General features: G+C 41.1%; 1 protein-coding gene across 1 annotated transcript; it reads right to left on the bottom strand.

Annotated features, from left to right (window-relative positions):
* Positions 1 to 802: 802 nt before the first annotated feature.
* Positions 803 to 2,129, bottom strand: NKX2-4 (NK2 homeobox 4). The gene is made up of 2 exons (XM_036243998.1): positions 1,685 to 2,129; positions 803 to 1,416 (listed from the first exon to the last, which is right to left on the bottom strand). The coding sequence occupies exons 1-2, from the start codon at positions 2,127 to 2,129 to the stop codon at positions 803 to 805; spliced, it is 1,059 nt and encodes a 352-aa protein (XP_036099891.1).
* Positions 2,130 to 22,403: the final 20,274 nt, after the last annotated feature.

Here is a 22,403-nt window from a genome sequence, read left to right on the forward strand (position 1 = left end):
CAATATCAGAGAAGGAAATATCTTATAAAGAATAAATAATATGTCTACAGAAGAATGGGTGTATTTATTTTATCGGCTGATTTTGGGAGACCAGATTCCATATACAAAGTAGTTTACAACCCTTCTTATGATGAACTGCAGGGTTGGTCCTGCAGTGGGGGTGGGGTCCTGTTTTATGGTAATATATAAACACTAATTTGCCAAATAATGATCAAAACATTTTAAAATTAGGGTTAAATTTAAAAAGCTCTATCGATGCCTGTAAGCAGTATTTTGATTTTTATTCCATTTAATAATTTCTCTGCAATAATGTTGCTATGTGCATGATCCACCAATTTACTTTCAATCAAACATTAATGAAATTGCACTTAAGGGGGGGGGGTACTCTTCGAAAATTAATCTCCCAAGATACGTTCCACTTTCAAAACGATTCATTGTTAAAGCTGGGTTAATTTTTAGAGCTACAAACACCAACAAAGTTTCCAACATTTAAAATTCTGAGAGCTTTGGCTAGGAACGTGGTGGATGTGGACTCAGACAACTTTTCACATAATTAGGAACTTCTGGAAGAAGAAAATCGCCACCTCAAAGCCTCCTGGCATGTTAAATTATTTGGTCCTGGGGCTGCTGCTGTGTCCCGCCCGCAGCAAAGGGGTTCAGAGCCTGCCCCTCTCCGTGACCCGTTAGTTCGTTTTGATAGGCGCATACACAGAAGTCAGCTTGGGTACATATATCCACCATCCATTCTTGCAGTTTTTCCTTGAGGCCTCAGGCAGGACCCCGCCCCAGGGCACCCGTGCAGTCACCACGTCCTGCCATAGAGCAGGTTGGCGCCCAGCACGCCGCCTCCGTAGTCCCCTGCGGCCGCGTCCAGGGCCGCCAGACCGGCCCCTGGGCCGTGCAGCGCGGGCGGGCTGGGAGACAGTTCCTCCAGTTCGGGCGCGGGCGTCGGGGCTGGTGGCTGCGGCCCGACCTGGCCGGGCGTCGGCGTGCCGGCGCCATTCTGGCACGGCTTGCCGTCCTTGACCAGCACCGGCACCGCCACGCGGCGCGGTGATGGCGGCGGCAACGGCGGGGCCAGTCCGCCCTCGTGCTGCAGCTGTTGCGCCGCCTTGTCTTTGGCCTGCCGCTTCATCTTGTAGCGGTGGTTCTGAAACCAGATCTTGACCTGTGTCGGGGTCAGGTGGATCATGCTGGCCAAGTGCTCGCGCTCGGGCGCCGACAGGTACTTCTGCTGTTTGAAGCGCCGCTCCAGCTCGTAGACCTGCGCTTGCGAGAAGAGCACGCGGCGTTTCCTTCGCGGCGCCGCCGCCGCTACGTGCAAGGGCGCCAGCGACTTCGCGGTGTCCGCGATGCCAGTCAGCGACCCCATGCCTGCCACGTTCACGCCCGCCGACGGCCCCATGAACCTGGAAACTGGGGAGGGCCCCAAGGAGGAAGCCGGGTGAGCGCGAGGCCTGCTTCACACCGCGGCGACCGCGACGCCGGCGGGACCCCGGCTGGGTCCCAGCACCCCACGCCCGCCCCCAGTCGAGTCCCGGGACGTCCCGCGCGCCCCGGGCCCGAGACCAGGACCCGCGGACCCACGCGCGCCCGGACACCGGCACCCACGCGCCCCGCGCTGTGGCAGGAAGAGCCCGCGCCGTCCGCCCTTCCTCAGTCCCGCTCTCCTGGCCCCGCTCACTTGACGAATAGCGCGGGTCCGGGTTGGCTCCGTACCAGCCGGTGGCCCCGGCAGCCGCGCCGCCCCGCATGCCGTCCGCGTAGGCGGGCAGTTCGCCCACGTTGCCCAGGCCGCCGTTACAGTAGCCGCCCATGGCGCTGTGTGGGAACTGCGAGACGCCCGGTGGTATGTGGTAGGTGGCGGCCGCCGCCGCCGCTGCCGCCGCCGCCGCCGCGTTGTGCCCCGCCATGGCATGGGGCGGCTGCATGCCCGCCACGACCGCCCCTTGCGAAGAGGGACCGGCCGGCGGCGGACGGTAGACAGCGGCGGCCGCGGCCCCCAGGGGCGCCCCCAGGCTGGGTGGCGCGCCGTCCATGGCGCCGCTGAACTTCTTATAGGTCTCCTCGATGGGACTCAGGATGTCGGACACGGAGAAGGGCGTCGTATGCTTGGGGCTCAACGACATGGCTCGGGGGACCGCCAGGTAGGGGGGCCCCGGGCGGGTGCGGGTGGAATGAGGCGGCCGCTTGTCGGCTCCACCTCGGCCGCGGCCGCAGCGCCTGTCAGGAGCAGTTGAAGGTGCTGCGAGCCCCGGGAGCTGTGAGTCTGGGGTTTATTTTAGTCCCTCGCCAGGTTTACGACAGACTCGGGGGGCGGAGCAACCTCCCAAACGAGCAAACAATGGTCATTGGCATCTTTTTCTCGCGCCCCCCTCCCCATAATCAAGGCAAAAAAGGTAAAGGGGGCAGTTGGGTGTTTCTTGAAAAGATCACCCCTCTTTGCTTTCTCCATGCTCCCTCCTCTGTCCCTGGCAGTTACCCCAGTCCTTGAGCACCAGAATTAGAAACTCCGAGGTCGGCGTCTAGGCTTAAAGGGCTGTGAGCTTCTCCAATCCAGACTCCTGTTTTCCTAAAGGACTTCATAGCAAACTCCAATATAATTGTGTATGGGAGATGCGGTGCTAAATTGGGGTGGGGGGCGTGCAGAGCTTGCTTCGCCCTTTCCAGCTACCTGCCCTTTACTCGCTAGATCATCTAAACTAAGTGTTAAAAAAAAAAAAAAAAAGCTCTTGGGTTCCACCATAAGAGCGCGTGAAGAGAGGAGGTACAATGACCGTCCTTTGCCATTGTAGGGCTAGTGATTTATGCATCTTTAGACCCTTAAGCATCATTTTGTGGGCAACCAAACTGGCACTTCTAAATTAGCTCAAAGTATCCAAATCCAAAGGAGAGAGAAAATACATTGAGAGAGACACAAATACACGATGCTAACTTGTAAGTATTCTGTTTTTACTCTGTGGGCGTGGAGTTTGAGGTTGGTTAAGGACAAGCGGTAACTTTAATCTGCTGAAACGTTACACATTCAATTTGCACCTGTAAACTTATTTACAGCTTTCCCTTTGCGCTCGCTCTCACGCTCTCGCTCTCCCTCTTTCTCTCTCTTCCCCTCTTCTCTCCCCCCTCCTCCCCTTTCTGCTCCCTCTTTCCCCCTCATAATTCTCAGAGATTATTCTCCTATTCTCCCATGATAAAAAGAAGAGGAGGGAAAACACCCAACAGTACAAACATTTCTAGCTGTTCAATGTATGTCTTTTTATTGTTGTCGGGGAAATATAACCTGATCAAGGAAGGAATATAAAATGGATACAGAAATCAAATGAAAATGGTAGTTTCTCTTTTAAAAAAAATGAAATTGGTAGTTTTTTAAAAAAGACATCATCATCCTTTGATTTGCAAATTTACCTACATAGCAAAGACTTTAGACTTTGTGAACTCTCCACCAAATGTTGAACACGACATATAAGACAAAAGAAGTGTCAAAGCATATTGATTACATTTTAAAAATAATCTTACAGTTAAAAGTCATGATAAAGGGGGAAATGACAGTACAATTTTTAAGTTTTTCTGGAGACTTGGGCAGGAAAAAGAAAAGGAACAAAGAAAGTGCTTTCTAAAGCGAGATTTTACTGTTTAAAAAAGAAAGGGATGTGTGCAAAGCATTTCAGTTTAACGTTACTGTACAGGTCTTGAAGGCAAGACAGTGTTACCTAATCCTTTTTTCTGTTCCATTTCAGCCCTTTGGTTGGAATGCCCTTTGAGATTTTGTTTTTATTGTTTTAATCATTGTTTCCTTCTTTCTTAGTACTTCTGCAAAGAATCTGCCCTGGGGTTATGGGGGTGGGGCTAGTCTAGTCACCTATGGGAAGAGAGTATCAACAAGGCAGGTATGTAAAGTAATACTTTAAAATACTTAAAAAAACAAAACACAAGATTACATGAGTTGTTTGCAGTCATCAGTTTGATTTAGCAAGATTAGTACTGCTTCAATTTTAACATGATGCTACTTTTACAGGTCTTTCCTGATCTTGAAACACTTGGGTTAGTTCTTCATTCTCACCTGCACTGGAATTGCCTGCGTATTTATTTATTTATTTATTTATTCATTCATTCATTCAAATTATTGGTACACAAAAAAACAATTACATATGTATTTAAGTCATTGCTGGAATCCTGAAAACTAGTTTGAGTTTTATTTATTAATTTATGTAATTAATTAATTTATTTATTTTATCCTCACCTGAGGACATTTTTGCATTTATCTTCAGATAGAGTGGGAGGGAGGGAGAGGGAGGGAGAGAGAAACATCGATATGAGAGAGACACACCAAGTGGTTGCCACCCACACGATCCCAGCCAGGGCCAGGGACAAACTGCAACTGAGGTACATGCCCTTAGCGGAAACCGAACCCAGGACTCTCCAGTCCACAGGCCAATACTCTAACCTCTGAGCCAAACTGACCAGGGCTGTAGTTTGAGTTTTAAGTTTTGGTTAAATTCAATATTGTTTACTTGTGTTACCTTAAATAAAAAGTAGAAAATCTTTCAGTGCAAACTTTCCTCAGAGACAACACGGTAAGTAAAAACAGTTGTTATGATAACTATAGATATACAAATCACTTGTAAATCATTATATTTTATTTTTCAAATTCAAGCATGTTTCAGAAATGAAATCCATGATTGTGATCTTCATGTTGATTAGTTATCCAAACTGAAAACATGTTTATAATTATAGTTTTCCTCTCCAGACTATTATTATTTACTGTGTTTTCAGGCTATACATTTATCTCGTGGAATTTTTTTTAATAGGTTTTCAGGATAACAGTTCAGTTATACAACAAGTTGTTGCTTATTTTGTTTTCAACACTATGGGTTCCTGCTACAGGTACATTTACATCTGGAAGGTTCCCATCTTTAAATCAAACAGTACTTTATCATATCTGGAGTTCTCTGCAGAGAGTCATTTTCTGACTGCTTGGGAACTTTGTACCCTAACTAGTTAGTACTCCTTCACTGGTGAGCAGTTCTGAGAAAAAAAAAATTCCACAGTCTTTAAAAATTTTCCCTATCAATTATTTGTGTCTTATTCAAGAAAGTAGGTACTTTTATGCTGGACTATCTGGTTGTGTGCAGATGATTTTGAAAATACATATATATAGTCCAGAAGATGCCTATGTGCATTTATGTAGACAAATTAAAATCCAATTAAAGTTCATTAAAGCTTTTCATCAAATTGATTTAATCAGATTATTGTCTGTCTTAATTATGTATGGAACTTTATACTCAGTAGATTCTTAAATATACATATTGATGACATTAGATTTCCTTAAAAACAATGTTGCCACTCAGGAGGGAAAAAAAAGCAAATACTGTCAACGGGAATACACACTGAAAAGAGATGTTCTTCCCACTCCCATCTTCTATCTCCCAGTTTCCTTCCTCAGAGACACCGTTACCTGTTTCTTCTGGGATGTCCTATGCAACTGGAAAACCTACTACCATTTTACATACAAGGAGTAGCATGTTGTATATTGTTTGGTACCTTTATTTTTTAATAGTTTAGGTTTTTGTAATTTTATACAGCACATTTAACTCTGAAAACTTAATAAATGGGCTGTGGCAGATATCGAAAATTTTTGTGGACAAAAAGATTCAATAGGTCTTCTTGATTTTCTGACAAAAATGTGGTACTTGTAGAAAATTTCTGATGTGTTAGTTAACCTTGGGGCCAAAGATATTTGGCAAAAAAAGATCTGAACTCGGAGTTTTCCCTTGATTTGTGATTTCCTGTTGTCAGACAGACGCTCAGAGAAAGGGGTCTAAGGAATGTTGAGACATATCCAGCCAGTACTTAATGGGAAGTGTTGCTTTTCTGTGGTAGCAAACAGATTTCTAATGTGTAATGAATTTCTTTATAAAGATAAACTGTGTTTGAAAATATAACTTTACACTAAAGAAGATGAGTACTTTTAGAAATAAGAGACTTGAAACATTTGTGATTAGTTTAAAACAGTTGTGTAATTTGATTAATAAAATCTTCATTTAATGAAAGTAGCTTTAAATTATTATCTGTGCAGTTGGGAAGGAATAAATAAATGTCAAGATACTAGTGTTTTGTTGCAAATTTTAAGATTATAAAGAGGAAACAAAACTGCTATAGAGATGAAACACAGTTTAATTATTTTTTAAATTTGTGCTAGTTTTACCAGTTTCTAAAATCTGATTCTTCTTCTTTTTTATTTTTTTAGTCCTCCTAAAGGCTTTTTGTTTAAACATTCACATTAATTATTGTTTAATCTCTTGTGATAATTTCATACCTGTATTTATGTAACTTTGTTATTTCGATGTGACACAGTCATCCTTTCATATTTTCTTCACAAAATGCAATTCTTTCCTTGTAATTTAACTCTTATAAAAAACTCTTTCCTGAGATTCATATACTTTAGATTGAAATACATTTTTAGTTTTTGACCAATGAATTTATTTTAAATTAACATAATTATTAATACAATGTGAGAATGGATGGGTAGGTGTTAAAGACATTGTTGTTAAAGTCATTGTAATAATGAGTTTAATTAAATGATCCCTAAAAAACAAAAACTAGAAGGCTCCCCTTCTAGGGTTCAGCTGTAATACTAGTTTTTACAGTCACAGTGGAGAACAGCATTAGGCTATACCAACGGTGTAAACTGAAAATTTTGTAGTATGTTACAGCTCTCTCACCCTAGGACAGTGAGCTTAAACTAGAAATTTAATTTTTGTTTGAAAAATTATTTTTTAGAGTAATAAGATACATGATATGAAAAAAAAATGGCAAAATCAAAATACAAAAATGTTTCCTTGTATATCTTGCTTACACAAAAGTTTAAAACTTTTTAGAATATAATGACATTTTTATTAGACAAGATCTTAGTTTTTACGTGCTTTGGGATGTCATTAAATGGCTCTTTTATAGGAAAAAATCCCTTGAATTACAAACAAAATCATATTTTTACTTATTATTTTGTATGAGGACCTAGTCATTCAAAAAGTTCTACCATATCTCTATACCTACCCAATTAGAGTGAATACATATAGCTTTTTAAAAAATTCATACTTTCATAAATTTTTCTGATATGCTTTCAGTTTTTCCAAATCTAAGAGGTTCAGTTAATTAAATGTAAGGTCCCCTTTTCTACTATAGTTCCCATTAAAAATGTACCACCTTACATTTATAAATGTATTTGTATTTATCAAGGAAGTATCAGTCTTTACACCTGAAGCAGGTTATATTTATTGCTATCATTTACTTAAAGGAGAAATTTCAATTTTTGATAGTTTGATAAATTATTTGTTGCATTTATTAATAAAGTTTTACTATATACATTTAAAAAGCAATAACTATGACAATAGTATAATTAGAGAATATTTTGCCCAATTTTGTTCCTCATTGTTCTGTGTAATGCTAACATTGAGACTTTGACAGATATTTAGATGTCTGTCTCCATTTCAGGTTGAGGATTGTACTTGAAGCAGTAGGCTAGTGTTTACCTCAAACATCAATATCAGTTTTGGTAGATTTTAAGCAATTTAATTATTGGTTTAATATTTTGCACTAAAAAGCTTAATATGAAATAATTTTATTTATACAAACATTGAGTGTCATAAGGAGAACTGACTGACAAAAGTTGTTTCAAAGGTTTCCTTAAAAACAAAACCCAATGAATCTTAAACCACAACAAACCTGTCAGATGGATTTGAATATTATTAATAATTGCCTAAAAATATTCAGTTTGTGAAATAAACTAACAATGGAATCTGACTCATCAGTAACTCTAGTGTTTATTAAGTTCTTGAAAATGAAATTCTAAATTTAAAAGGTAGTTTGTCACTGTATGTATAGGGACTTATGTACGGGTTATACTGAAAAGGTGATTAAAACTGATTATTTGCTTTTAGAAATAATGGAAATTTCACAGAAGTGTCATAAACTACAAGCTATTAGAATTGAACCAAAAATTTCAAGCTAGAGAAATAAGAATTGCTTGACAAAATCAGTAACAGCTTGAATGAAAGCAGCTTATCATTGGTATATATTATGTCTTTTAAAAATACAATTATATAGTAGAAGAAATATAAACCATTTGGAGATCATCCCTTCTAAAATAAAAGGTATATATATCTAAAATACATTGAAAAATAAATTAACTGCCAAGCTGGTACGGCTGAGTGGATTGAGCATTCTCTCATAGACTGAGAGGTCCCAGTTCCATTTCTGGTCAGGGCACAAACCGGGATTACTGGCACGATCATTACTAGGGGGCATGCAGGAGGCAGCCAATACATGCTTCTCTCTCACATTGATGTTTCTATCTCTCTTTTCCTCTCCTTTCCTCTCTCTCTAAAAAAATCAATAAAAATACATTAAAAAAAAAATAAAATTAAGTTCACCTTAAAAATAAATGGCTAACTTCAATGGGTGAAAGATTTTATATTTTCCTTTTTATTTATTTTTTTATTAATTAATTTATTTTTGTTACACATGTTTCTCCTATTTCCCCCACTGATTCCCGCCTCCCCCTCCCTCCCTGCCCTGTCCCCAGCTTTGTTGTCCATGTCCATGGTTCATGCATACATGCATATAAGTTCTGTGGTTTATCTCTCCACCACCACCCCCTCTTCTGGGGATTGTCAGTCTATACCCCACTTCCTCATCTCTGGGACTACCCCATTCCTCAGACTGTTATGTCCATTATATTCCACAAGGAAGTGAGATCATATGATACTTGTCTTTCTCTGTTTGGCTTGTTATGCTTAGGATAATACTTTCCAGATCCCTCCATGTAGTCTCCAAAAATAAGAGATCTTTCTTACTTACAGCTGCATAGTGCTCCATTGTGTATATGTACCACTGCTTTTTTATCCACTTGTCTACTGATGGACACTTGGACTGTTTCCAGATGTTAGCTGTCATAAATCTTACTGCTACAAACATGGGAATACATATATTCTTTCTGATTGGTGTTTCAGGCTTCTAAGGGTATATTCCCAGAAGTGGGATCACTGGGTCAAATAGAAGTTCAATTTTTAATTTTCTCAAGCAACACCATATTGTTTTCCATAGTGGCTGCACCAGTCTGCATTCCCACCAGCAGTGTATTAGAGTCCCCTTTTCTCCACACCCTTGACAACACTTGTTGTTTGATGATTTCATGATGGCAGCCATTCTGACAGGTGTGAGGTGATACCTCATTATGGTTTTAATTTGCATCTCTCTGATGATTAGTGATGTTGAGCATTTCTTCATATGTCTCTTAGCCATTTGTATATCCTGTTTGGAGAGGTGTCTATTTAGTTCCTCTACCCATTTTTTAATTGGGTTCTTTGTCTTCCTTTTGTGGAGTTGTATGAGCACTCTACAGTGATACCTCGGTTCTCGAACATAATTCGTTCCAGGAGGACGGTCGACAACCAAATTGTTCGAGAACCGAAGCAATGAAACCCAATAGGAAATAATGGAAACTGGATTAATTCGTTCCAAGCCCCAGAAAATGCCTCTTTACTGGCCTAATTTGTATATAATATGTAGAAAAACATAAGTCTCAACAAGAAATAAAAGTGTACAGTATGTCTAAGGGTTAAATTCAGTGTAAAGCGTGACTCTCCACAAAGCGTGACTCTCTCTCTGCACTCACACTGATGACGCAAGCAAGGCGCGCTGGGCCGAATGAACGCCATTCAGCTCAACTCGGCTCATCTTGGAAGTTCGAGTTCCAAATATTTGTTTGGATTCCAAGACAAAAGTTTCTCGAATCTCCTGGTCGAATACCGATTTGGTCGAAAGTCAAGGCGTTCGAGAACCGAGGTATCACTGTATATATACTGCAAATTAACACCTTATCTGATATATCATTGGCAATTATGCTCTCCCATACAGTGGGTAGCCTTTCCGTTTTGATGATTGTATCTTTTTCTGTGCAGAGGCTTTTGAGTTTGATGTAGTCCCATGTGTTCATTTTCTCCTTTGTTTCTATTGCCTTAGGTGATGTATCAGTGAAAATTCTGCTGCATATGATGTCTGAAATTTTGTTGCCTACAGTTTCTTCTAGGATTTTTATGGATTCATGAGTCACATTTAAGTCTTTTATCCATTTTGAGTTTATTCTTGTGTAGGGTGTAAGTTGATGGTCTAGTTTCATTTTTTGCATGTAGCTGTCCAATTTTCCCAACACCATTTACTAAAGAGGCTGTCCTTACTCCACTGTATGCTCTTGCCACCTTTGCAAATATTAACTGAGCATATTGCCTTGGGTCCATTTCTGGGTTCTCTGTTCTGTTTCACTGGTCTATATGCCTGTTCTTGTGCCAGTATCAGGCTGTTTTGATGACAGTGGCTTTGTAGTATAACCTGAAATCTTGTAATGTGATCCCTCCAGCATTGTTTTTCTTCAAGATTGCTGTGGCTATTCGAGGTCTTTTTGGTTCCATAGGAACTTTTGAAGTACTTGTTCTAATTCTGTGAAGTATGCTATTGATATTTTGATGGGGATTGCATTGAATCTATAGATTGCTTTGGGTAGTATAGATGTTTTAATGATGTTAATTCTTCCAATCCATGAACACGGTATATGATTCCACTTTTTTATATCTTCCTCTATTTCTTTTTTCAATGACCTGTAGTTTTCTGCAAATAGGTCCTTTATTTCTTTGGTTAAGTTTATTCCTAGGTATCTTAATTTTTTTGGCACGATGGTAAATGGAATTGTTTTTTCAGTTTCTCTTTCTGTGAGGTCATCATTGATTGGTGTATAAGAATGCCATCAATTTCTTGACATTGATTTTTTTATCCTGCTACTTTTCCAAATTCATTTATTAAGTCTACTAAATTTTTGATGGACTCTTTGGGGTTTTCTACATATAGTATCATGTCATCTGCAAATAATGACAGTTTCACTTGCTCCTTTCCAATTTGGATCCCTTTTATTTTTTCTTCCTGTCTGATTGCTGTGTCTAAGACTTCCAGTACTGTATTAAATAAGAGTGGCGAAAGTGGGCATCCTTGCCTTGTTCCTGTTCTTAAAGGAAATGCTTTTAGTTTTTGCCCACTTAGTATGATGTTGGCTGTAGGTCTTTCATATATGGCATTTATTATGTCGAGATATGATCCTTCTATTCCCACATTACTGAGTGTTTTTATCTGAACTGGATGCTGGATTTTGTTGAAGGCTTTTTTGGCATCTATTGATATGATCATGTGGTTTTTATTCTTCATTTTATTTATGTGGTGTATCACGTTTATTGATTTGAAAATATTGTACCAGCCTTGCATCCCTGGAATAAATCTCATTTGGTCATGGTGGATAACTTTTTTGGTGTATTACTGGATCCGATTTGCTAGTATTTTGTTCAGGATTTTGGCATCTAGGTTCATCAGGAATATTGGCCTGTAGTTTTCTTTCTTTGTAGTGTCTTTTTCTGGTTTTGGAATTAGAATTATGCTGGCTTCATAAAACAAGTTTGGCAGTCTTCTTTCTTCTTGAATTTTTTGAAATAGTTTGAGGAGAATGGATGTTAGTTCTTCTTTGAATGTTTGGTAAAACTCCCCCATGAAGCCATCTGGGCCTGGGCTTTTGTTTGCTGGGAGAGTCTTGATTACATCTTCAATTTCCTTAGTTGTTATTGGTATGTTCAAGTTTTCTATTTCTTCTTGGTCCAATTTTGGGAGACTATGTGTTTCTAGAAATTTGTCCATTTTGCTTAGATTGTCGAATTTGTTGCCATATAATTGTTCATTGTAGTTGATAATGATCTTTTGTATTTCTGTGGGGTCAGTTGTTACCTCTCCTCTTTCATTTCTGATTTTGTGTATTTGGGTTCTCTCTCTTTGTTTCTTGTTGAGTCTAGCTAAGGGTCCATCAATATTGTTTATCTTTTTGAAAACCAGCTCTCTGTTTCATTGATACTTTGAATTGTTCTTTTGGTCTCTATGCTATTTATTTCTGCTCTGATCTTTACTATTTCTTTCCTTTTACTTGCTCTGGGGTTTTCTCTTTGTTTCCTCCCTAGTTCTTTTATTTTTATTTTTATTTTTTATCCTCACCTGAGAACGTTTTTCTATTTTTCTGTTCAGATAGAGTGGGAGGAAGGGAGCGCGAAGAGAGAGAGAGAGAAACATCGATGGGAAAGGGACACATCCAGTGGCCACCCCACACGACCAACCAGAGTCAGGGACAAACTGCGACCGAGGTACGTGTCCTTAGTAGGAACCGAACGCAGGTCTCTGGGGACCACAGGCAGATGCTCTAACAACTGAGCCCAACGGGCCAGAGTTTCTCTCTGGTTGGTTAAGTTGTGAGGTTACATAGTCTATTAGAGATTTTTCTTGTTTTTTGAGGTAGGCCTGTACTGCTATGAACTTCACTCTCAGAACTGCTTTCGCTGCATCCCATAGATTTTGTGTTGTTGTGTCTTCATTTTCATTGGTTTCCAGGAAGTTTTTTATTTCTTCCTTGATATCCTCGATAACCCACTCATTGTTTAATAACATGCTTTTTTAGCTTTTATGTGTTCAAATGTCTTTGCATGTTATTGTTGCAATTGATTTCTAGTTTCATGCCATTGTGATCTGAGAAGATGCTTGTTATGATATCAGTCTTCTTGAACTTGAAGAGACTTAGTTTGTGTCCTAACATGGGGTCTATCTTTGAGAATGTCCCATGTGCACTTGAGAAGAATGTGAATTCTGTATTTTTGGAGTGTAATTCTCTATAGATATCTATTAAATCCATTTGGTCTAGTGCTTCATTTAGAGCCCCTATTTCCTTGCTAATTTTTTGTTGAGAAGATCTATCCACTGATGTCAGTGGGCTGTGGAAGTCGCCTGCTATGATTGTATTGCTATCGATTTCTCCGTTGAAGTCCTCCAGAAGATGTTTAGTATATGTTGGTGCTCCTATATTGGGTGCATATATGTTTATCAAGGTTGTATCTTCCTATTGGATAGATCCTTTCAATATTATGTAGTGGCCTTCTTTGTCTCTAGTTATAGCCTTCATTTTGAAATCTATTTTATCAGATATGAGTATTGCTACCCCAGCTTTTTTTTCCCTTTCCTTTTGATCAGAAGATTTTTTTCATCCCTTCACTTTCAACCTACGTGAGTCTTTTGTTGTGAGGTGGGTCTCTTGTAAACAACATATAGATGAGTCATGCTTTCTTATCCAATCAGCTACTCTGTGTCTTTTTATGGGAGCATTCAATCCATTCACATTTAAGGTGATTATTAATATGTGCTTATTTATTGCCATTTTTGTTTAGTGTGGTTCTATTTTTCTTCCTATTTCTCCTGCTGATTGCAGCAGTCCTTTTAACATTTCTTGCAGTGCTGGTTTGGTGCTAATGTATTCCCTTAGCCTTTTTTTTTTTTTTTTTTGGTCTGGGAACCTCTTTATTTGACCTTCTATTTTGAATGATAGCCTTTCTGGGTAGAGTAGTCTTGGATTCAGATCCTTGTTTTTCATGACCTTGATTACCTCATGCCATTCCCTTCTGGCCTGTAGTGTTTCTTGTGAGAAGTCAGCTGAGAGCCTTATGGGGCTTCCTTTGTAGGTAACCTGTTGCTTCTCTCTTGCTGCTTTTAGGATCCTCTCTTTGTCTTTAATTTTTGTCAGTTTGATTACTGTGTCTTGGTGTGGCCTGTTTGGGTTCTTACTTGGGGCTCTCTGTGATTCTTGAACTTGAATGCCTTCTTCCTTCACCAAATTAGAGAAGTTTTCTGTCACTATTTTTTGGAATATATTCTCTAACCCTTGCTCATTTTCTTCTTCTTCGGGGACTCCTATGATGCGAATGTTATTGTTTCCAGTTGTCCCACCGTTTCTTAAGCTGTCTTCCTGCTTTTTAATTGTTTTTTTTCCTTTTGCTTTTCTGATTGGTTGATTTTTTTCTACCCTATCTCCTAATTCCCTGATCCGGTCCTCAGCTTCCTCTAATCTGCTATTTAAACTTTCCAATGTGTTTTTTATTTCTGATGTGTCATTCTGCATTTCTTCTTGGTGGTTTTTAATTTCCAACTGGTTGATTTTCAACATTTCTATGTCTTTACTCAGGGTGCTCATGTCCCTACACATGCTGTTGAGCTTCCTCAAGATCATGGCTCTAAATTCTAGTTCTGTTAACTTGCTTAACTGCACCTCATTTATCTCATCTTCGGTAGAGGTCTCTTTTTCATTTATTTGGCTTTTGTTTCTGTGTTTCACCATTTTGGCTATCACAGTGGGCTTTGGAGCCTGCCAAATTTTCCCTGTGGGTGTTGGTGTTCTGCTGTTTGTGGCTCCCTCTCCTGGGTTTGGATGAGGCAGGGAGGACCCACGTTAAACACCACTGTCAAGTCTTGCTTTCCTGGTTAGAGTTGCTAGCCTAGGGAATGGTAGTTATCCTCTAGCTTTTTTGCCTGGAGGCTATTAGTAGTGGTCACCTGAAGAACCTTGGTTTCTGAGTTGACTGAAAAACTCCCTCAGGTGCTCAGTGTAAGAGGATTTCCAAAGTGTGGGGCAGATGCTGGTTGTTAATGGGCCTCAATTAGCATTTTAATGGCCACTGGGTAAGGCTGAATCTCCAAGGGAGGGGCCGCTGGCCCTCCCCATGGCCCTGGGGAGGAGGAAGATGACCACAGTCCTTCGTGTCTGCACCCAGCGGAAGCTCTGAGCTCCCTCCAAATCCCGAGTGTCCCCACACATTCCAGTCCATTCTATCATCCCTCTGCCGGAGCCCAAAGTGAGTGGCTGCTGCCAATTTAGCCTCTGTCCGGGTTCTGTGCCGAGAAGCTGCCTGGGACTTTAATCCGAGAGCGCTGCTCCCATCTAAGGGTGGTCGAGGCTGTGGCAGCTCCCAACCGAGGGTGTAGCACCCAGCGAAGGTCACGGGACCTAGCCGAGGGCGCAGCTTCCAACTGAGGCTGCTGGCCCCAGCCGAGGGCATAGCACCCATCCGAGTCGGCCGCAGGTACCAGCCGAGGCGGCCGCTGGTCCCAGCTGAGGCCACAGGACCCAGCCAAGGATGCAGCTTCCTTCCGAGGCCGCTGGTCCCAAGCGAGGGTGTAGCTCCCAGTTGAGGTCGCAGGACCCAGCCGAGGCAGCCACTGGTCCCTGCCGAGGCCACAGGACCCAGCCGAGGGCACAACTTCCAGCTGAGTCCGCTGGTCCCAGCCCAGGCCACTGTGTACCGTGGGTTCCTGGCCCCCTCTCACGTCCTCGCAAGCCTACCAGGATTGAGTCAGTGTCCCTGGTTATGTGGTCGTCCAAGGTGCCTTTCGGTCGTCCCTTCCTGACAATTTGTCTTTATTTTTGTTGTAATTCCAGTTTGGTCCTGGGAGATGGTCTGTGTAACTTCCATTCACTCAGTCGCCATTTTTTCTCTCCCCAGGTTGTCATTAAAAAGCAATTCCTAAATCACTATTTCCATCACACTTTTAATGTCTGCAAATTGTTGGTAAGATCTGTATCAAGTCAGTCTGCCATCAGTTTTGTTCACAATGGTAGCTCAATCATATATACACTATCAATGATTATATTTTAAAAATACTGCATTTAAGAAAATGAACTCTAGAAGAAATCATCATACACTCAAGACTATAGAAAAATAAAACTGTATGTATATTACTTTCCATTCAGATCTTTCAGAGTACTTTATGTTTCATATTAAAACAATTACGTTGTTTTATCCCAATATCGAATTCCTAGCAAAAGTTATGCATACCATTCAACCTTAATATGCCCTTCAGTTCAAGGTTTATTCCATTAAAAAACAAAATTTGAGACCCCGGCCTTTGCGGCTCAGTGATTGAGCATCAACCCATGCATCGAGGTCCTTGGATTGATTCCCGGTCAGGGAGCATGCCCAGGTTGTGGGTCTGATCCCCAGTGGGGGACATGCGGGAGGCGGCCAATTGATGTTCTCTCTCATTGATGTTTCTATCTTGCTCTCCCTCACCTTCACCTCTCTCAAATAAATAAAGAAAAATAAATAAGCCCTGGCTGGTTTGGCTCAGCGGTTGGAGCATAGGCCTGCGGTCCGGAGAGACCCGGGTTCGATTCCCGCTAAGGGCACGTACTTTGGTTGCAGTTTGTCCCCGGCCCTGGTCGGTCGTGCGGGTGGCAGCCACTCGATGTGTCCCTCTCACGTCGATGTTTCTCGCTCTCTCTGTGTTCCTCTCTGTCCCTCCCACTCTACCTGAACAAAAAGATGGAAAAATGTCCTCGTGTGAGGATAAATAAATAAATAAATAAATAAATAAAATAAAATTTAAGCAATTATAAATCTCTCTCTGTTTTTACTGTGTAATTTTTAAAAATCTGGGGATAAAAAATGGCGGCAGAATGAACGGAAGCTACACAGACCATCTCCCAACACCAAAATGTAGTTACAACGAAAATGAAGACAAATTGCCAGGAAAAGGCGACCGAAATGCAGCTTGGAGGACCACATAACCAGAGACACTTACTCAATCCTGGTAGGCTTGAGAAGACTCGAGAGGGGGCCAGGAGCACACAGTCCACATTGGCCCTGGCTGGGCCCTGCGGCCTCAGCTGGGAGCTGGGCCCTCGGCTGGGACCAGTGGCCTTGGCTGAAACTGTGTGGGGACACTTGGGATTTGGAGGGTGCACAGACCTTTTGCTGAGTTGCAGTCATGCAGGACTGTGGTCATCTTCCTCCTTCCCAGGGCCATGGGGAGGGCCAGCGGCCCCTCCCTTGGAGATTCAGCCTTACCCAGTGGCCATTAAAATGCTAATTGAGGCCCATTAACAACCAGCATCTGCCCCACACTTTGGAAATCCTCTTACACTGAGCACCTGAGGGAGTTTTTCAGTCAACTCAGAAACCAAGGTTCTTCAGGTGACCACTACTAATAGCCTCCAGGCAAAAAAGCTAGAGGATAACTACCATTCCCTGGGCTAGCAACTCTAACCAGGAAAGCAAGACTTGACAGTGGTGTTTAACGTGGGTCCTCCCTGCCTCATCCAAACCCAGGAGAGGGAGCCACAAACAGCAGAACACCAACACCCACAGGGAAAATTTGGCAGGCTCCAAAGCCCACTGTGATAGCCAAAATGGTGAAACACAGAAACAAAAGCCAAATAAACGAAAAAGAGACCTCTACCGAAGATGAGATAAATGAGGTGCAGTTAAGCAAGTTAACAGAACTAGAATTTAGAGCCATGATCTTGAGGAAGCTCAACAGCATGTGTAGGGACATGAGCACCCTGAGTAAAGACATAGAAATGTTGAAAATCAACCAGTTGGAAATTAAAAACCACCAAGAAGAAATGCAGAATGACACATCAGAAATAAAAAACACATTGGAAAGTTTAAATAGCAGATTAGAGGAAGCTGAGGACCGGATCAGGGAATTAGGAGATAGGGTAGAAAAAAATCAACCAATCAGAAAAGCAAAAGGAAAAAAAACAATTAAAAAGCAGGAAGACAGCTTAAGAAACGGTGGGACAACTGGAAACAATAACATTCGCATCATAGGAGTCCCCGAAGAAGAAGAAAATGAGCAAGGGTTAGAGAATATATTCCAAAAAATAGTGACAGAAAACTTCTCTAATTTGGTGAAGGAAGAAGGCATTCAAGTTCAAGAATCACAGAGAGCCCCAAGTAAGAACCCAAACAGGCCACACCAAGACACAGTAATCAAACTGACAAAAATTAAAGACAAAGAGAGGATCCTAAAAGCAGCAAGAGAGAAGCAACAGGTTACCTACAAAGGAAGCCCCATAAGGCTCTCAGCTGACTTCTCACAAGAAACACTACAGGCCAGAAGGGAATGGCATGAGGTAATCAAGGTCATGAAAAACAAGGATCTGAATCCAAGACTACTCTACCCAGAAAGGCTATCATTCAAAATAGAAGGTCAAATAAAGAGGTTCCCAGACCAACAACAACAACAAAAAAAGGGCTAAGGGAATACATTAGCACCAAACCAGCACTGCAAGAAATGTTAAAAGGACTGCTGCAATCAGCAGGAGAAATAGGAAGAAAAATAGAACCACACTAAACAAAAATGGCAATAAATAAGCACATATCAATAATCACCTTAAATGTGAATGGATTGAATGCTCCCATAAAAAGACACAGAGTAGCTGATTGAATAAGAAAGCATGACTCATCTATATGTTGTTTACAAGAGACCCACCTCACAACAAAAGACTCACGTAAGTTGAAAGTGAAGGGATGAAAAAAATCTTCCGATCAAAAGGAAAGGAAAAAAAAAGCTAGGGTAGCAATACTCATATCTGATAAAATAGATTTCAAAATGAAGGCTATAACTAGAGACAAAGAAGGCCACTATATAATATTGAAAGGATCTATCCAATAGGAAGATATAACCATGATAAACATACATGCACCCTATATAGCAGCACCAAATATATTAAAAATATTTTGGAGAACTTCAAAGAAGAAATTGATAGCAATACAGTCATATCAGGGGACTTCCATAACCTGCTGACATCAGTGGATAGATCCTCTAGACAAAAAATTAACAAGGAAACAGACACTCTAAATGAAGCGCTAGATCAAATGGATTCAATAGATATTTACAGAGAATTAAACCCCAAAACTACAGAATTCACATTCTTCTCAAGTGTACATGAGACATTCTCAAAGATAGACCACGTGTTAGGGCACAAACTAAGTCTCTGCAAGTTAAAGAAGACTGAAATCATATCGAGCATCGTCTCAAATCATAATGGCATGAAACTTGAAATCACTTGCAAGAAGAACATACAAGGACATTTGAACACATGGAAGCTAAATAGCATGTTATTAAACAATGAATCGGTTACCAAGGATATGAAGGAGGAAATAAAAAACTTTCTTGAAACTAATGAAAATGAAGACACAACAAGACAAAATCTATGGGATGCAGCGAAAGCCGTTCTGAGAGGGATGTTCATAGCACTATAGCCATATCTCAAAAAACAAGAAAAATCTTTAATAGACTAACTTCACACCTTAAAGAACTAGAGAACAAACAAAAAGAAATCCCCAGAGCAAGTAGAAGGAAGGAAATAGTAAAGATCAGAGCAGAAATAAACGACATAGAGTCCAAAAAAAACAATTCAAAGTATCAATGAAACAGAGAGCTAGCTTTTCGCAAAGATAAACAAGATTGATGGACCCTTAGCTAGACTCAACAAGAAACAAAGAGAGAGAACCCAAATACACAAAATCAGAAATGAAAGAGGAGAGGTAACAACTGACCCCACAGAGATATAAAAGATCGTTAACACCCACTATGAACTATTATATGGCAACAAATTCGACAATCTAAGCAAAATGGACAAATTTCTAGAAACACATAGTCTCCCAAAACTGGACCAAGAAGAAATAGAAAACTTGAACAGACCAATAACAACTAAGGAAATTGAAGAAGAAACCAAGACTCTCCCAGCAACCAAAGCCCAGGCCCGGATGGCTTCACAGGGGAGTTTTACCAAACATTTAAAGAAGAACTAACACCCATTCTCCTCAAACTATTTCAAAAAATTCAAGAAGATAGAAGACTGCACCACTCGTTTTATGAAGCCAGCATAATTCTAATTCCAAAACCAGAAAAAGACACTACAAAGAAAGAAAACTGCAGGCCAATATCCTTGATGAACATAGACGCCAAAATCCTGAACAAAATACTAGCAAATCGGATCCAGCAATACACCAAAAAAGTTAGCCACCATGACCAAGTGTGATTCATCCCAGGGATGCAAGGCTGATACAATATTTGCAAATCAATAAACGTGATACATCACATAAATAAAATGAAGAATAAAAACCACATGATCATAGATGCCCAAAAAGCCTTCAACAAAATCCAACATCCATTTCTGATAAAGATACTCAGCGATGTGAGAACAGATGTATCTAGACATAATAAAGGCCATATATGAAAACTTACAGGCAACATCATACTCAATGGGCAAAAACTAAAAGCATTTCCCTTAAGAACAGGAACAAGGCAAGGATGCCCACTTTCGACACTCTAATTTAGCATAGTACTAGAAGTCTTAGCCACAACAATCAGACAGGAAGAAAAAATAAAACTGGTCCAAATTGGAAAGGAGGACGTGAAACTGTCATTATTCGCAGATGACATGATACTATAAGTAGAAAACCCCAAAGACTCCATCAAAAATTTAGTGGACTTAATCAATGAACTTGGAAAAGTAGCAGGATAGAAAATTAAAGTTAAGAAATCGATGGCATCCCTATACACTAATGATGGACTCACAGAAAGAGAAACTAAGAAAACAATCCCATTTGCTATTGTGGCAAAAAAATTAAGATACCTAGAAGTAAACTTAATCCAAGAAATAAAGGACCTATTGGCAGAAAACTACAGGTCATTGAAAAGAGAAATAGAGGAAGATATAAAAAAAGTGGAATCATATACCCTCTTCATGGATTGGAAGAATTAACATCATTAAAATATCCATACTACCCAGAGCAATCTGTAGATTCCATGCAATCCCCATCAAAATACCAATGGCATAATTCAGAGAATTAGAACAAGTACTTCAACAGTTCATATGGAACCAAAAAAGATCTCAAATAGCCACAGCAATCTTGAAAAAGGAGACAAAGTTGGAGGAATCACATTACAAGATTTCAGGTTATACTACAAAGCCACTGTCATCAAAACAGCCTGATATTGGCACAAGAACAGGCATATAGACCAGTGAAACAGAACAGAGAACCCAGAAATGGACCCAAGGCAATATGCTCAGTTAATATTTGCAAAGGTGGCAAGAGCATACAGTGGAGTAAGGACAGCCTCTTTAGTAAATGGTGTTGGGAAAATTGGACAGCTACATGCAAAAAATGAAACTAGACCATCAACTTACACCCTACACAAGAATAAACTCAAAATGGATAAAAGACTTAAATGTGACTCATGAATTCGTAAAAATCCTAGAAGAAACAGTAGGCAACAAAATTTCAGACATCATATGCAGCAGAATTTTCACTGATACATCACCTAAGGGTGGGTGGTTCAAGCAGGGGAGCGACCACTTTCCTCTGCATGCTGCTCTTCAGGGTGCATCTCCCCTCTTAGGGTAGGAGAGCTTGCCATTGTGGAGGATCCTTCTAGGGAGGAGGCTACAGGGAGCTGCCAAGATCCAACACCCTGCGGTCAAATGTAACCCCACCCCTGTCAGCCCCACAGACTTCCCTGTCATGCACTGGCCCATGGATACCTGCTGCCAGATCCAAAGCCACCAACCCCACAGCAGACTAGAGCCACTGGCCCCACCAGCCCCACACCAGCCAGGAGCCACTGGTCTCATAGGCCCTGCCACTGCCACTGCCACTGCCACTGCAAGCTGTGGGCCTTGCTGCTACTGCTGCTGAGAGGTCCCAAGAGCCACCAAAGTATCAAAATGGCATGAAAGCATGAAACTAGAAATGAACAACAACAAAAAAACACTCAAAAACATTCAAACACTCTCCCTGGCCTGTTTGGCTCAGCAATTAGAGCATCAGTTCATAGAGCAGTGAGTTGCCTGTTCAATTCCTCTCAAGGGTATGTACCTTGGTTGCAGTTTGTCCCCAGCACTGGTCAGGGTCATGCGGGAGGCATCCAGTTGATGTTCCTTTTCTTGTATTGATATTTCTCTTTTCCTTCCTTTCTTCCTCTCCCTCCCTCCCACTCTATCTGAAAGTAAGTGGAAAAATATCCCCAGGTAAGGATTAAAAAAAACACATTCAAACATATGGAAGCTAAATAGTGTATTAAACAATGACTGGGTTACCAATGAGATCAAGGAAGAAATAAAAAACTTCCTGGAAACAGGAGAAAATTAACACACAACAATGCAAAATCTATGAGACTCAGTGAAAGCAGTCCTGAGAGGGAAGTTCATAGCACTGTAGGCCTACCTCAAGAAACAAGAAAAAACTCTAATAAACTGTCTAGCACCACAAATTTAAAATGAGAGAACAAGAAAAGCCCAGAGCAAGTAGAAGGGAGGAAATAATAAAGATCAGAGTGGCCCTGGCAGGTTTGGCTCAGCGGTTGGAGCGTCGGCCTGCAGTACAGAGAGACCCGGGTTCAGTTCCTGCTAGGGGCACTTACCTCGGTTGCAGTTTGTCCCCGGCCCTGGTTGGTCGTGCAGGTGGCAGCCATTCGATGTGTCCCTTCACGTCGATGTTTCTTTCTGTCTCTCTTCTTCTCCCTCCCTCCCGCTCTATCTGAACAAAAAATGGAAAAATATCCTCGGGTGAGGATAAAAAAAAAAATCAGAGTGGAAGTAGATGACACAGAGACTAAAGAAACAATACAAAAGATCAATGAAAGGGAACCGAAAAATGGCGGCAGAGTGAACGGAGCTACACAGACCGTCTCCCAGAACCAAACTGGAATTA

The sequence above is a fragment of the Molossus molossus genome, unplaced genomic scaffold (assembly GCF_014108415.1).
Source record: "Molossus molossus isolate mMolMol1 unplaced genomic scaffold, mMolMol1.p scaffold_m16_p_6, whole genome shotgun sequence".
Lineage (NCBI taxonomy): Eukaryota > Metazoa > Chordata > Mammalia > Chiroptera > Molossidae > Molossus > Molossus molossus.